The sequence below is a fragment of the Zalophus californianus genome, chromosome 2 (genome assembly GCF_009762305.2).
Source record: "Zalophus californianus isolate mZalCal1 chromosome 2, mZalCal1.pri.v2, whole genome shotgun sequence".
Taxonomy (NCBI): domain Eukaryota; kingdom Metazoa; phylum Chordata; class Mammalia; order Carnivora; family Otariidae; genus Zalophus; species Zalophus californianus.
In genome coordinates this window covers 139,484,785-139,499,338 of record NC_045596.1, presented here as the reverse complement: position 1 = coordinate 139,499,338, position 14,554 = coordinate 139,484,785, and the positions used below count along the sequence as shown (strand labels likewise).

General features: G+C 42.5%; 1 protein-coding gene across 2 annotated transcripts in view; it reads right to left on the bottom strand.

Moving 5' to 3' along the window:
• Positions 1–10,428, bottom strand: part of KLHL2 (kelch like family member 2) — a 97,071-nt gene extending 86,643 nt beyond the window's left edge. For both annotated transcript variants that reach the window (XM_027598490.2, XM_027598491.2), the window contains exon 1: positions 10,264–10,428. In XM_027598490.2, coding sequence (XP_027454291.1) covers positions 10,264–10,289 — 26 coding nt within the window. In that variant the 5' untranslated portion in view covers positions 10,290–10,428. The remainder of the gene's footprint in view (positions 1–10,263) is intronic.
• Positions 10,429–14,554: the final 4,126 nt, after the last annotated feature.

The following is a 14,554-nucleotide window of genomic DNA, read 5'->3' as shown; positions in this document are numbered from 1 at the left end:
GATGAGAAGCGACGGGGCTCTGGGTATATTTTAAAGGTAGTGCCAACAAGATTTGTTGACAGAATGCATGTGGCACGTCAAAGAAAATCGGAACGATTCCAGTGTTTTTGGTCTGAGCAACTGGAAGGATAGAGTCTCTATTAATTGAGATGGGGAGGCTGCAGGTGGAACCAGTTTGGGGATAGGAAGATCAAGGGCTTCGTCTTCGTACGTGTTGCTTTTAAGACATCAGACGTCCAAGTGAAGATATCAAATTGGCATATCAGAGTCTAGAGCTGGAGAGAAAATTTTAGCTGGACAGAAATGTGGAGATCACTGATTCCATAGAAGGTACATGAAGCAGCGAAACCCAGGCACTCAAACATTAATGTAACCTCCATAATCAACCATAGATGCTATCCTTGCTCGTTCCTCGGAGCCCCAGGAATCAATATGAGTTGAGGCATCTGATTCTTCCAGGGTTTGCATACTAGATGTGGATATAAGTCCTGTTTCCCCATCCCTTGAGAGTTTTTAAAGGGGCCTTACAAATAAATTAGTACAAGATACTGCCTCCAGTGGGTGAGCCCCCAGCTGGAGTGGGAGAATAAGATGGTGCACTCCACTACCCGTGCCCTGTGTGTGTGTGTGTGTGTGTGTGTGTGTGTGTATGTATGTGTGTGTGTGTGGAAAGAGGGACGAGTTACACCTGGCCTGAGAAAAAGAGCTAGTAAGTCTAGGAACCAAAGATGAAAGAACATTCAGATCTGGCAGAGGAGACTGGGAAACATTTTATAGTATAAGACATATTCTCATAATGCTATTTCCCACCATCCTTTCATAAAGAAAATAGTAGGAAAAATGAAATTATGTAGATATATGTAACCTAGGCAAACTTTCTGACCACATAACACTTACTGTCCACATGTATAGGAAGTTAAGATTTACATCTGCTTCTAGTTTAGTAACTTAAGAGTTTACAACAAAGGGGAAATACAATATTGAGGATTGGCAAAACTATCATAGGCTTTTCAATGCTCAGAATGGAAGCAAAAGCAGATCAGGCCTAGAAAGAATATTATATAAGAGTCAAGAGTGTTTATATTTGCTTAAGAAATTATTAATTAAAGCTTCCTGCATTAGAGAATTAACTTTAAGACAGCTACCATACAATAATCAATATCTATATTGGGGCATTCTTAAAGCTATTTTCAGCTCCTGCTTTTCCTGATGTACTCCAAAAACTCTACAAAGAGAAGACTTTATTCAAAGGCTTAAAGGAATAAGTAAGAAATAACATCGAATTTTTTTTAAGTGTTCTCTGTACTGAGAGCTACTTAGAAATACAGCACCCTGCTGCACAGGGCTACATTTTCAACACTAAAGTCCTTTCCATAATTTTCCACTTCCTATGTGGTTTTGTGTTAGTCTCTCATTCAGAAGCAGAACTGAGTAACAAAATGACACATCATGCCTAAAACTACAGATTTAGAAAATGAACATACACTAGGAAGCAGGTAAGTGGGAGGTGAAGGTTTATCCTTTAAGTTATACCAGTGAAGTGTAGTTATACCTTCTCCCTGCTTCCCTTCTAAAGCAGGGAGTTAGCCTTTTCCAGAGAAGCTTCTTATTCTGAGAACTGTCTTCTTTAAATTATCCCGAGATACTTTTTCAAGGTTCTTTCATTTTTAAATCTTTCCCCAACTCTATACTCTGTAACCAGTCTTAAAATTGTCCAACAGCCTATTGTTATCAAAACATACCCTAAGGTAGAGGTTTCCAAGGGTTTGGATCCCAATACATGGCTACACCTTTTAAGAGGTAATCCTGAAGCCTTCCTCAGTGACTGACTCTTCTGTAAATTTCCAGCTGCAGGCAGAGTTGGCTTCTCAGACAAGGTAACTAGGTAACTCTAACTCTGCCCCAAAACACACTACTGGCAGTAAATGAATTCTCAGAGAAGAAGAAAATAAAGACTCTAATAAGGCTGTCTCCCTCAAAGAGTCAAGATCCATAACCAAGTGGAGGTTGGTTCTGAGGCCATCTTAGAAATGAGGTATAGTTTCTTCAGATATAGAGTATTTGCTCTGGAATAGTGATTCCCATTGGTGGGGGACAGGACCAGCATGACAAGCAATTTTTTCAAACTGCATACAACAACCCATTTTCACATGAAGATTCAGGCAAGCCCCTTTTATAGGACTAGGTATATCAGAATGACAGCATCTCCAGGAGTAGGGGTGAAAGGCAGCTCTGTATAATTTAAAATTAAAAAAAAAAAAAGGTGATTTAATATGTCCCACCCACTTACCTCCCACCCTGGGACAATCAACTCAGATTGAGAACAAACACTTTAGAAAATATGGGTTGTCCATGTTTTTAGGGTTTTCTGGTAGAAGCAATGCTATAATTCATGTGAATGATGCAGCTGCAAAATTTAACAGGGCACCAGACATTTTCACATTCAGGACACAAATACTTAGCCTCTGTATGGCCACCATCTCTGCTCTCCCCTCTGCCTGTTCACCTCAAAAGCTGCAAGACTCCCTTGCTTGCAATGAGTCACCCACCATTACTCACAAACTTCTGCCAAGTTCACGTCACCAGCTGTTGTTTTCAAAGTCACCATCCATCCTGTACTGCTCTGAAGTTTCTCCATTACCTTATAACATCTCTCCTACTTCCTCTGCTGTCTTCCTAGCTAAACTTGCATTCAGAAGCTGATCATCATACTAACATTGCTCCCATTCACAAAACCAAGATATCAGAAGTAGAGATTCAACCATAACTAATATTTTAACTAGTATTTGTTACGTCACTCTACAGTTTCCCAACAAAATACTCTCAGAGCCTTCATCTCACCCAAATAACCACTACAGTATTTAGAGGTTGTAAAAATAGAGGGCTTTCTCCACTGGAAACATGTTTTGGTTTGTGGCAGAGTTGTGGTTTCAGTTTTTGCAATTAGTTAAAGACAAAGAGACCTTCTCTGCAGATTCCCTTCAAGTGTTTGGAATTTAAACATTTATTAGTACAGAGCCAGCAGACTAACTAGAATTTACAAACATACAGTCATATTACCAAGTAAATGTCCCTTAAAAAAAATGTTAACACCTGCCCTACTGACATGTAAGAATTTGGATTATACCTTCAGTATGAAGACCTTTAGGAACTGAATAGGAAGCATCTTTGAGACAAACCCAAAAAAAGAAAAAAAACCCTGCCATCTAGTCAGAGAACATACATCATAATATTGCCATTGAAATCTTGCCATTTGCAACGACATGGATGAACCTAAAGAGTATTATGGTAAGTGAAAAAGGTCAAAGACAAATACCACAATTTCACTTACCATGTGGAATCTAAACAAACAACAACAAAAGAGACACAGACTCATACATATAGAGAACAACCTAGTAGTTGCTAGAGAGGAGAAGGTTTGGGGGGGTGGGCAAAACAGGTGAAGGGGATTAGGAGGTACAAACTTCCAGTTATAAAATAAGTCACGACGATGAGAAGTACAGCCTAGGGAATACAGTCAACAATATCGTAGTAACTTTGCATGGTGACAGAATAAAAGGTAATATCCCTGAATACATCAGCATAGTACATATATTGCCAAAAGTTATGTTTCAGATTTCTCTGAGCTGGAAAAGCTGGAAAGGCCCAATTTTACTGAAATGGATTAGCAAAGAAAGCAGAACACTGAACCTACTGGAGGACGAAGGGAGAGATCACATACGTCCCCTCTTCTCCCCCTAGAATTTAGTTGTGTGGTTTTATGTTCAGAGTGTGGGGAAGCAGTAGCAGGAGGAGGTGGTTGGGATGTCTGAAGTGGAGACGTTGATGGAAGCCAGAATATAATTGTTCTCTGATAGAACAATAGAGCTGTAAAAAGCTCTGCTTCAGTTCAACCCAGCTCTCTCTCCCTCTTTCCCTCCCACCTACATGACAAACAGAGCACAATCAGGCACTTTTTGTCCCTGGCAGTGACTATTACCAGGAAAGGGACCAGGGTAAAAGTATGTCTTATGCAAGATCAATCTTATTTTAAAGAATACGTTATAAACGGTTAACAAAACACTATCAGAGTGGGATATTTATGACGTGCTAAAATCGGGAGGAGGAGGTTGATGATCCATTTCAAACACTTCCATGTCTTTTATCAACTCATATTTCTGGACTTTCTTTCACCACTTCTCCTAGGATTACCAGCACTTGGCTAGTAAGAGAGGGCTGCAATTTGATTTGACAATTCAGTTGACTAGGCTACATTTTCCAGCACTTGAATGAAAAGGCACTAGCAGAGGACCAGAATCTGCTGGAAGACCCGAACTGTCGTTCTGCCTATGCCAAATACTGACCAAGTGACCTTGGGTACAGTCACTTGCGCCTCTCTGGGCTTCAGACTGTTTACTTATAAGATAAGGTTTTGTTATTCCACAAATATGTCTAATATGAAATGCAACAGTAAAGTCAAAGATAATAACACCTCACCTACTTGCCTCAGGGAGCTGTACAAGCACTAAATACTGTATGAAAGTAAATACAGAGTTAAGAAGAAAAATGTTGAGGTTAGAAGCTAACCTGAATATAGAGATAGATTTTTATGGACTTTACTGGCCTTCCTCATTTTTAATTTCAACATTTGATCAAAAGTTATTAGCAACAGTCCAGACAACCACCACTGTTAATAAATCAAGTAGGTAAGCACTGCCTACATGCCGATTGCACGCCCTAACATTAAGCAGAGTGAGGGATACACAGGAGGCTGGATGCAGGAAACTTCTCCACTTAGCATCTAACTGGGGAGGCGCATCTGAAACCACTAGGGAATGGCACAAGTCAGGACACAAGTGCAAGATGATGGGTTACTGATACTGTAGGATTGCAAAGAGTAGCTGGAACGAATTGGGGTAAACAGGGAAGACTGTGTGAAGGAAGACAGGGTTCCACATGGGCCTTGGAAGAATTCCAAGTTGTTTTAACTGGGGACGGGATAGGAAAAGGCTGGAGACTCCTGCCTTGTGATAAGGCAGAGATGACTTTAAGAGGTCAAAAGCAAATAATAATTTTGAACATAATATAAGATTAGGCCAAAATGAGAGAGGGTTCTGATCATCTGGTTGAGATAACTGGTTTGGTAAGTCATTGATGTGACTCTAAGATGTTGAGGTCAAAATAGTAAGTGGACTAAAAGGTGAGGAAAGAACACATGGAGGTTAATAGGAGAAAAGGCAGGAGGAAAAAAATGCAGGTATCAAGGGATAAAATCTGTTCATCAGAATGGTAGTGGTCAGAATGGATGCTTGAAACCAGGACTCTACAGTTCCTGGAAGCTGATAAGATGTGGAAGACGATGAGAGAGAGAGAAATGAGAGACCATTCCAAGGCTTTGGGTATCTGGGACAAGAAGAATGATTATTGCACTGAACAACTGCAGGTGTTATAAAGGGAAGTCAGTTTGAGAACTCAGTTTTAGGCATGTTGAATCTGAGACATAAGAGTAGACGTTCTGTAAGAAGCTGAAAATTCAAGGCCGAAGCACCAATCTAGAGCCCAGGCTTAAGATATAGATGGAGCCACAACTTAGTGATTAATAGTTGATTAAAAAGAACTGGCCAAGACCTGCATTTGTGAGGAACTGCCACTGCCAACAAACAGTAACAGAAGAGAAGCCATGTAAAACCGGAAAAAAGTGATCGAGTCCCAACTTCTCCTCTACTTGATAACCTATGAAAAGTAACTTACCATCTGAAAAAAAGACAATAGAGACCTTAAGGGTGTTGACAAGATTAAATGAGATAAAGTAAATCACATTTAGCAACCTAAAAACTACAGGAGGAAACCAAGAAAAAGTAGTGTCATGGAAAGCAAGAGCTTATTTTTAAAGCAGGATCAGTGAAAAGAACTGGTCAAAAAAATACTTCAGCAAAGGCCAATAGTCTGAAATGTAAAACAGTAAAGTACTTAACACACAAAATATACTGACCCATGCACTACGGTAATTGTATTATATATTTGTTCACTATCAGTTTCAACCTCGAGGAAAAGGACTTTGTTTTCTGAGATATCCCCAAAGCCTGGTCATAGTAAGCACCCAATAAATATGAATGAAAAACCTGAACTCCCGTATTATAAACAGTAAATACATTTGGAATTTGGAAGAATTCTATAGAAGAACATCTGAAAAGCAATTTTCATTCTCTGTATCACCTTGAAAGAATCTTCCATTTGATCTTAAGAAGTTCAATTGTTTTCATAAACATTCCTGATGCAGTTCCATAACGGCCACAGGTGAGTAAATTTACAGTAATGTTCATGAAAGCACACTTACTAATATTTATTGAATGTCTACTGTGCGCATTAGGAAATATAGATCAGAAACAAGGTTTGGGGCTATTTAGTGGGATGGGGATGAGCGATTTCCCAACATCAGAAAATTTAGACCACTGCAGAAATGTTACCTATTTCCAGAATCCACTTCTCAAGTTCCCAAATACACCTCAGAATTTTCCTTATATACCACTTCCTTCAACACACATTGATCCATGTCTTCTCTCAACATTACCTTGTCAGCCATTATTGCTCCTAAATATTTTAAACATCTTTGTCACTGAGGAGATTCACCTATGATCTGACAGATGCCCAATTTACATTCATGTCTAGTTAAACAAAAACAAGAATACCTTTCAATGTGCTATAAAAGACAAACCAATGAATATTGGGGTAACCTCTGTCAAGGTTCCAAATTCACAGTAATTGAATCTAAAAAGTAGAAAACCTTTAAGGTCATCTGGTCCAGTGGATCACAAATGTCAGGCTTCAGTGAACTTTTTACTGGTCTGTGACAAAATAAGGAAAATGTAGTAAGTTTTCATAAAACTAAATTAATTCAATTTAAGGACTATCCTTTAGTCTGAGATAATGTCCTTCTTTGGACATTATTTGGAAAGGGACACTAAAATGTCCTTTCTCTTACCAAAAGATGGTGAGAGTTGATAATTATTTTATCGATTTTTTTTCTGCTAGGCAAAACAAAAAACTTAGCAATTCTGTGTTGGACCTCAGTTTTTCTTTTAACTTCACAGGTCAGTGAAATCCAAAATTCTGAAAACCTCTGTTCTAATTCAACCCATCTTCTGCTGTCTAAATCCCTTAGAACATGGTCAACAAGAGGCTTGTCTGCCTACACTTGAACAACTCCAATGCCAAGATACGGCAGTGATGTGGAAACACTGGTCCAGGATATGGTTGTATCTGAGGCACGTTTGCTTAGTTTTGTGAAGGAAAAACAAAAACATAAGGCTTGTAAGGAGAAAGCCAACTTGTGAAAGAGGAGCCAGTAAGAAAATGAGGGCTAAGAAACTGTTCAGTGAGGGGTGGTCAAAGGAACGCACTCCATCCTATACCCCGGTCTTCCCTCAACTTAATAATTATGAAAATCCTTTGCAAAAATAACTATAAAAGCTAGAATCTGTGAAACGTTCCTAAGGTCAGGGCTGCACATCTCAGTTTACCACCTGAATTTCCTTTACTACCCTACAACTAGTTTTTAGTCACACACCTTCAGGTTCGGTCAGAGGCAAATGTCCCATCATCTTCCTATCACCCAGATTCCAAAATGCAGGAGAATCTAAATGCCACATATAGGATGCAAAAAACAATAAGCAGAGATATGACGCCCAATGACAACATGAAAATCAAAAAGGATGAGGAGAACTTGGAGGCAAAGAGTGGAAAGAGTACAAGAGATCAAAACCTAATTTCAACAAGCCTATCCCAAAGGAATTAGGGAACCTCTACCCCTCCAAGACAATATGCTAACAGGCCAAAGGGCAGCAAGGTGGGATTTGAAAACAATGTGAAACTGGCTGTTAGAAAAGAAGCAGGAGTATAAGCTCCTACACAGTGCCAGGCAGAGACAGGCATTCAAATATTTGCAGAATTAATGAATTAACAAACAGACATTTGCCCAAAGAGGATCTGAATCCCTGCTTCCAACCACATCACATCACCCAAGGCATATTAAGCCCACATCAAACATCTTGCCTTGCCTTAAAGCTCAGGCTAAAAATCTAACCTTATGAAAGGCTGAGCCCTCCCAATAACTTCCACTGCCTCCATCCACCAAGCTCTAGCCAGTGAGGCCCAATAAAGCTCCTTCCCAAAAAGATACTGCCTTGCAATTCTCAAACACAGCACCCCTGATTTAGTGTGTAAGGGAAAAGTAAGCTAATGGAAGTGAAGGCAAACAGGCCAAGGGGTCAGAAGGAAAACTATTTCTGATTCTAACAAACTCTGACCTGAGGGTTAATCCTACATAGACCAGATGAAAATAAACCCTATTTACATTTATTATTAAATGAACGTGAACAATGAATAAGTCTCACCAACTTTAGCCACCCATGATTAAAAGAAGTTTTAACAGTTCTTTCATTCCTGCTGGTATTCCTAGCTTTCCATTACATCTCAGCCTGCCATTGTTCCAGCATTACTGATGGAGTCTCAATACCAAAGAATTGTGCTAGATACCAAAATTATGATTAATTGATCTGTCCTAAATTTTGTTTATCAATATTTGCATGCACACATATTTCACTTTCAATTATGTCTATTTAAATCATTTTCTGTGCCTCTACTCCCTCCCTCCAGAGCCTGCTTATTGTCCACACCCTTTTTTCACCTGCATTTCTGAGAGCCCCTGTTCTTTCCCGTAGTTTCCTCTGCTCCAAAAGTAAAATGGGACTGCAGAAAACAGATATAAAGGGGGCAGATTTACTACAGATAACATGCCTACATGGTATATTCTATATATTATGTGCTGTCTATATACAGATAACATTTCCTGCCTTAATTGACTCTAAGCCTGGACAGAACCCATGTGCTGGTGCTGTATTCACGCTACTGATGCTAACAATCCACCACCATGTTTCCTAGGGGTTCAGGAGCTTTCCCAAAGCTGCTGAAGAACATGACCAAAAAACGAAGCCCTCAAAACCACAGTGATCAGGAAGCAACTGAGCCCCTGCTTCTACCAGCTCAGGAGGGTCAATTCATCAATCTTACTCCTTAGATCCCCATGACCTGTTCCACTCAAGCTAAAAATTCTGTAAGGCACTTTTAGAAATTGTAGTTCTAGGATCCTATTAGCTCTCCTAAAAGGACTCAACATCAAAAAATTATTCAGCCCAAGCCAAATATCCATATTTTGGCTGGAATATATCCAGCCACATATCCACAAGAGGCTGGTGCGGTACAACTGCCATGGAGTGAAACTGGCCAAATCTAAGTGAAAAACGATAAGACTCTATGAATAAGATCTCATGAAAAGGTACACCGTTCTCAGAATGAGGTTTGCTTCGGTTTGAAGTCAGATTCAAAGGGCTCTTGTTCCTTCACAAAGGTTAACCTAAGGAAGGCAAACCAAAATTGAAATTTTCAAAACTCCTGGGGATTTATAGTCCACTTTTACTAAATACTTTCAAAAAATAATATTGTACAGAATAATGCAAATCTTCGATATCTTCCACAATAATTGTTCGACTGTTATTATTTCTGGGAAGTAGTTTCGTTGCAGGTATCTTGAATGTATCTAGCTACCAAGGAAAAAGACACCTGTGCCTACTAATTTGCCCAGGGTACCAAGGAAACAGAAGATGCTCTGGTTTCTGGATACAATTTTCTGCAGTGCCAGGTAAAAGAGGTCACATGCCCTGAAGAGCCGTGGCTCATTTAGAGTGATGTCAAAGCTCCTCACATATTAATTTTGCTAGAAATCTAGAGAAGCAAGCAACCTAAGATCAATTCATTTAGACACCGGTGTCTGGTACTTTCCAGTTTCCTTTTTTTCAACGGACTCCCGTGCAGCACATCTCCATCCCTCAGAAAGGGGTTGGCAAGCTGGGCACCAGCAGCCCATGCATTCCAGTGAGGCGTACACAGGACGGGCAGAGTCCCCAAGCCCAGCCCCATCCCGAATCTTCTATTCGCCTGGACCGGGGAGACCCTTCCCTGGAAATCCTGGACAGGGTTTTAAGTCCCTGCCTGGCCAGGCTGAGTTTCCGACGGCGTCCGCCTCAGGACTGCGGGAACCGCGCCTCGTCACGCCCCGCACCTCCCACCTCCCGCCGCCCCCGGCGTCCGCTCCCCGGCGGCTCCCGGCGGTTTCCGCCGGCGGGCAGCCGGCGGCCGTCCCCGAGCAGCACCCGCGGCCGGCGACACGCGCCGCAGCGGCGCGCTTATCTGCAGCAGCACAGCCCGCCCGCTCGCCGGCTCACTCACGCGGGAGGTAGCGGCGGCGTCTCCATTGTGGCTCCTCTGGGGCTTCAGAACGCAGGCACCGACCGCCGCCGCCAGCACCATTCCAGCCGCGGACGCCGGCACTGCCCGCCCGCCGAGCCGCGTTCCATCCGCCCCAGAGGGGGCGCCGCGCTCGCCTCACCGCGCGCCACCACCTGCGGCGGCGGCCCCCGCGGCCATGGCCAGCTCGGCCGGGCGCGCTCCGTCTGCTTGCGCGGCTCCCGCGCTCGCCGGAGTGCGGGGTGGTGGTGGCGGCGGCGGCGGCGGCGGGACGGGCGGGCGCGCGGGCTCGGCCACTTCCGGGTTCGGCCCCGGCCGCGCCGACGCCGTGACGGGACGGCGATGCGGCCTCCCGCGGCGGCCGAGGACCCCTCCCTCGGCGCCTCCCCTTTCTCCTGCTCCCGCTGTTGCTGCTGCTGAGGGTGCTGCCGCTGCGGAGGGTGCTGCTACTGCTGCTGCCGTTGCTGCTGCTAGTGGTGGAGGCGGGCGGGCGCCAGTCGGGAGCGGGGCGGGCGTGCCCAGACGCGAGCCCGCGGGGCGGGACGGGGGCGGCGGCCGCCCGCAGCTGGGGCTGTGGGTCACCCGGGCGGGGGGAGCTAGGAAATGGGAGGGGGTGTTGTCTCTGCGAGGAAAGGGAACCCAAAACACAGCATATCGGCGCTCGCTATTCACTTACTGCTCTGCTTCGCGGGCGTGTTCACATCGTTCTCTTTTGATTTGAGCCTGTGCCCAGGCAGATGGGAAGGGTAGGCATTAACCAACCACTTCCTTCACAAATGGTGAAACTGAGGCAAGAAGAAATGAATTTGCCTGTCCAGTGTCCCAAGCAAGGACCTGGGCCCCCCTTCTCAGTGTATGATCCATTCGTTGGACAAGTGAAATGAGCACGTACTAGACAAGGTTTTGGTACAGGATACGATAAGAGAGCAAAGCCATCATGGAGCTGTCAATCTAGACGGGCTAAGAAACAAACGAAGGATGCGTGCTGTGAAGAAAATCAGAGTGAGGAAATGGGATGCTATTTTAGGAGTAACCAGAGAAGGCCCCTCAAATGATATCATTTAAACAGAGATGGAATAAAATGAATCTTGAGGAAAGCAAAGAGTGCTCAGGGCAAGGGAAGAGTAAGGCAGAGACTCCGATGCAAAATCTTGCCCGGCTTGTTGAGGAACAGGAAGGAGAACAATGTAGCAGGTGATAGTCCAAATATGCCCGCTGGACACCAGTAGCATCTGGCAGTTGGTTAGAAATGCGAATTCAGGAGGCCCACTTCAGATCTACTGAACCAGAAACTCTGGGGGTGGAGCCTAGGAGTCTGTCCTGTAACAAGGCTTCCAGACGATGCTGATGGCGCGCTAAGGTTTGAGAACCTCTGCTGTAGCTGAAGCAGAGTGAGGACAGGAGACAGTCCGAGGAGGTGTTGTGTGGGGAGTACTGACAGGTCACAAAGGCCTTGTAGGCCATCATAAAAGATTTGGCTTTTACCAAGAAGAGACACAACTGTAAAGTTGTGAGCAGATTAATCTGATAATTAAAAGGACGCCTTTGCTGGTATTTGTTTTAAAATACTCCACCAAAAAAAAGAGGGGGGTAGGGAATAGAAGCAAAAAGATGGACAAAATGCTAATTTTTGATGCTGAGTGATGGGTGCATGAGGATGGTCATCATTTATGTGTATGTGTATGTTTTTAAAGGCCCATAATAAAAGTTATTTTTTTCAAAAGATGACTTGTTGCTGTATGAGTGGTATATGCGGAGAAGTAAGAGAGCAAACAAGGAGATTAGCCTAGCTGGAATGAAAAATAAGGATGGCCTAGACTAAAGTCAGAGTGATGGAGAGAAGTGGTCAGATTCTGATTCTATTTAGAAGATAAAGCACACGGGAATTGCTGATAGGTTGGACATGAGGATAAGAAAAAGATAGAGGCAAAGATAATCCCCAGCGTTTTGATCTAGGCTCTTGGGAGAATTGACTTGACATTTACTGAGATTGGGGAGATAGCACGAAACAGACTTGGTCAGGGGAGGGAAATATTTGTAAACTCTGATTTAGACATGGTTAAGTTTGAGGTGTCTATTAAACATCCATGTGAAGATAGGTGTAGACAACTAAATAAATATATCTGAAGTGGACATAACTGTGGAGTTTGTCAGCATACAGATGTTATTTAAAGTCACGGAGCTGGAAACCAGAGAGGTAGACAAACCATAAGAGACTCTTAATCTCAGGAAACAAACTGAGGGTTGCTGGAGTGGTGGGGGGTGGGAGGGAGGGGGTGGCTGGATGATAGACATTGGGGAGAGTATGTGTTGTGGTGAGCGCTGTGAATTGTGCAAGACTGTTGAATCACAAACCGGTACCCCTGAAACAAATAATACATTATATGTTAATAAAAATAAATAAATTTAAAAAAATAAAATAAAGTCACGGAACTGGCTGAGATCAACTACATAATGTAGCTATGGAAGAGGACCGAGAAACGAGCCCTGGGGCACTCCAACATTAAGATATTAAGATGAAGAGAATTCAGGAAAGGAGACAAAGAAGGAGCAGTGGGTGGGGGAGGAGGAGGACCAGAAATGTCTTGGTGGCCTACTGAAGTGTTCCAGAAAAGGGCAATATTTTAATATGCCTTAGAAAGGGCTAACCTTGATCTACCATGAATAGGACATACATCATAAGTTACTGATGGGTTGTTTTTTTTTTTTTCAGATTCCAAAGAAAACTTCCTACTTTACCAGGTCACTGTAAGAATTAAATGAAATAATCTATGTAAAGCGTATAACACTAAGTGTATAATGGAAGCACTTAATAAATGGTCATGGCTATTATTTCTACATATTTCCATGATATCAGTCATACCTGACTCAGCTAAGAATTGAGGTTAAGTGCTGGACCCAAGAGATACACACTAACTTAGGTTTGATCAAAACTTTGGTCTGACTTCTTTCTTCTGCATGCAAGGTGAGTGAGCAGAGCTGTTTGATCAGCCATTTCAGGAACTCTTTCAAGAAAAAACAAAAAAAGTCTTCTATTGCTTGTGTATATTCCCACCCAAATGAAGATGTGTCAGTCTGACAAGTACACAACTCCAAACCATAGCTCCCCTAGGTTAATTTTTTCTGTTATAATTCTCTCTTCCTTCAGGAATCCAGATCATCTAGAATGCTAAGTATCTATTCAAACCTTTTCTTTTTCATATCTATTTCTAAATTTGTAGACTTTACAAATGGTCTGGGAAAGAGTACTTTTTTACCCTTGTACAGCTCAACCTCACTGAGAGTCAAATGTCAGGTAGATTTGAAGGCAGTCCGTGTTTCTAATCCAAGTCTCTGCCCTGGAGCACATTCCTTGCAAAGAAGGGGAACAACTAAACCCACAACTCAACATCTCATCTCAGAATCTTGAAGCAATTTGGGAAAATGTTAATTAATCTCCACTGAGCTTTTGCTGTTTTCTGAAAAGACAGTAATGGAACCTTTGGCTTTCAGCTGTAAGTAGACCTGCCCAAGAGCAGTAGCAATTTATGAGGCCAGTTTCCATTTTCATCTTTGCATGGGCCAAGTAACTTCACAAAGCTGGCCCTTGGCCAGATGCAACCTCAAGACCTAACTCTGCCTTACATTCACAAGAAAAGTGAACAAAAATGCTTGACAGGATGAAGACAAGTCCATTTTGGGGGAAAAAAAACTTTTAATACGTCTTTCTTTGTATGTCAGCTTCACCATTTTCTCAAGTAAAGGGCACAAAGGATTAAGAGTAGTTGCCCAAGGCCACCAAGGACTTCTCATTTCCATTTCCCTTGGTATGGAGCTGACTGGACATGCAAAGGTCTTTGGGATCTCCCTCCTTGGGTTATTAGCTCCACTCATCTCCTGATTATTCTTTAGATGCATTGTTTACTCCCCACAGAGGGATGACACAAAAGTCCATTTGTTATACTGTTGAAATAGAACAAGTCCTTAGCCATATTAGTAACCACAACCTAAAGCTAATGTGAGTAACCAGAATATATCACTTGTAAAGAAGATGGAACCACACAGAGGAACACATCCATGACAGTAGCTGGTGACAAAAATTACTTAGATTGAGTTGAAATCAGATGTTGCAGTAGACTAATGACATGACATGGCAGGCACAGATACATCATATGGCAAGAATCTGGGAACTGAGGATTGTTCATGTAAAGAAAAGATTTAATTTCACCAAAGAATATAAAGCTGTAAGATCCTGTTTTTGTAATTCTTTTCAGTGTAAATATAGCAAGTATGA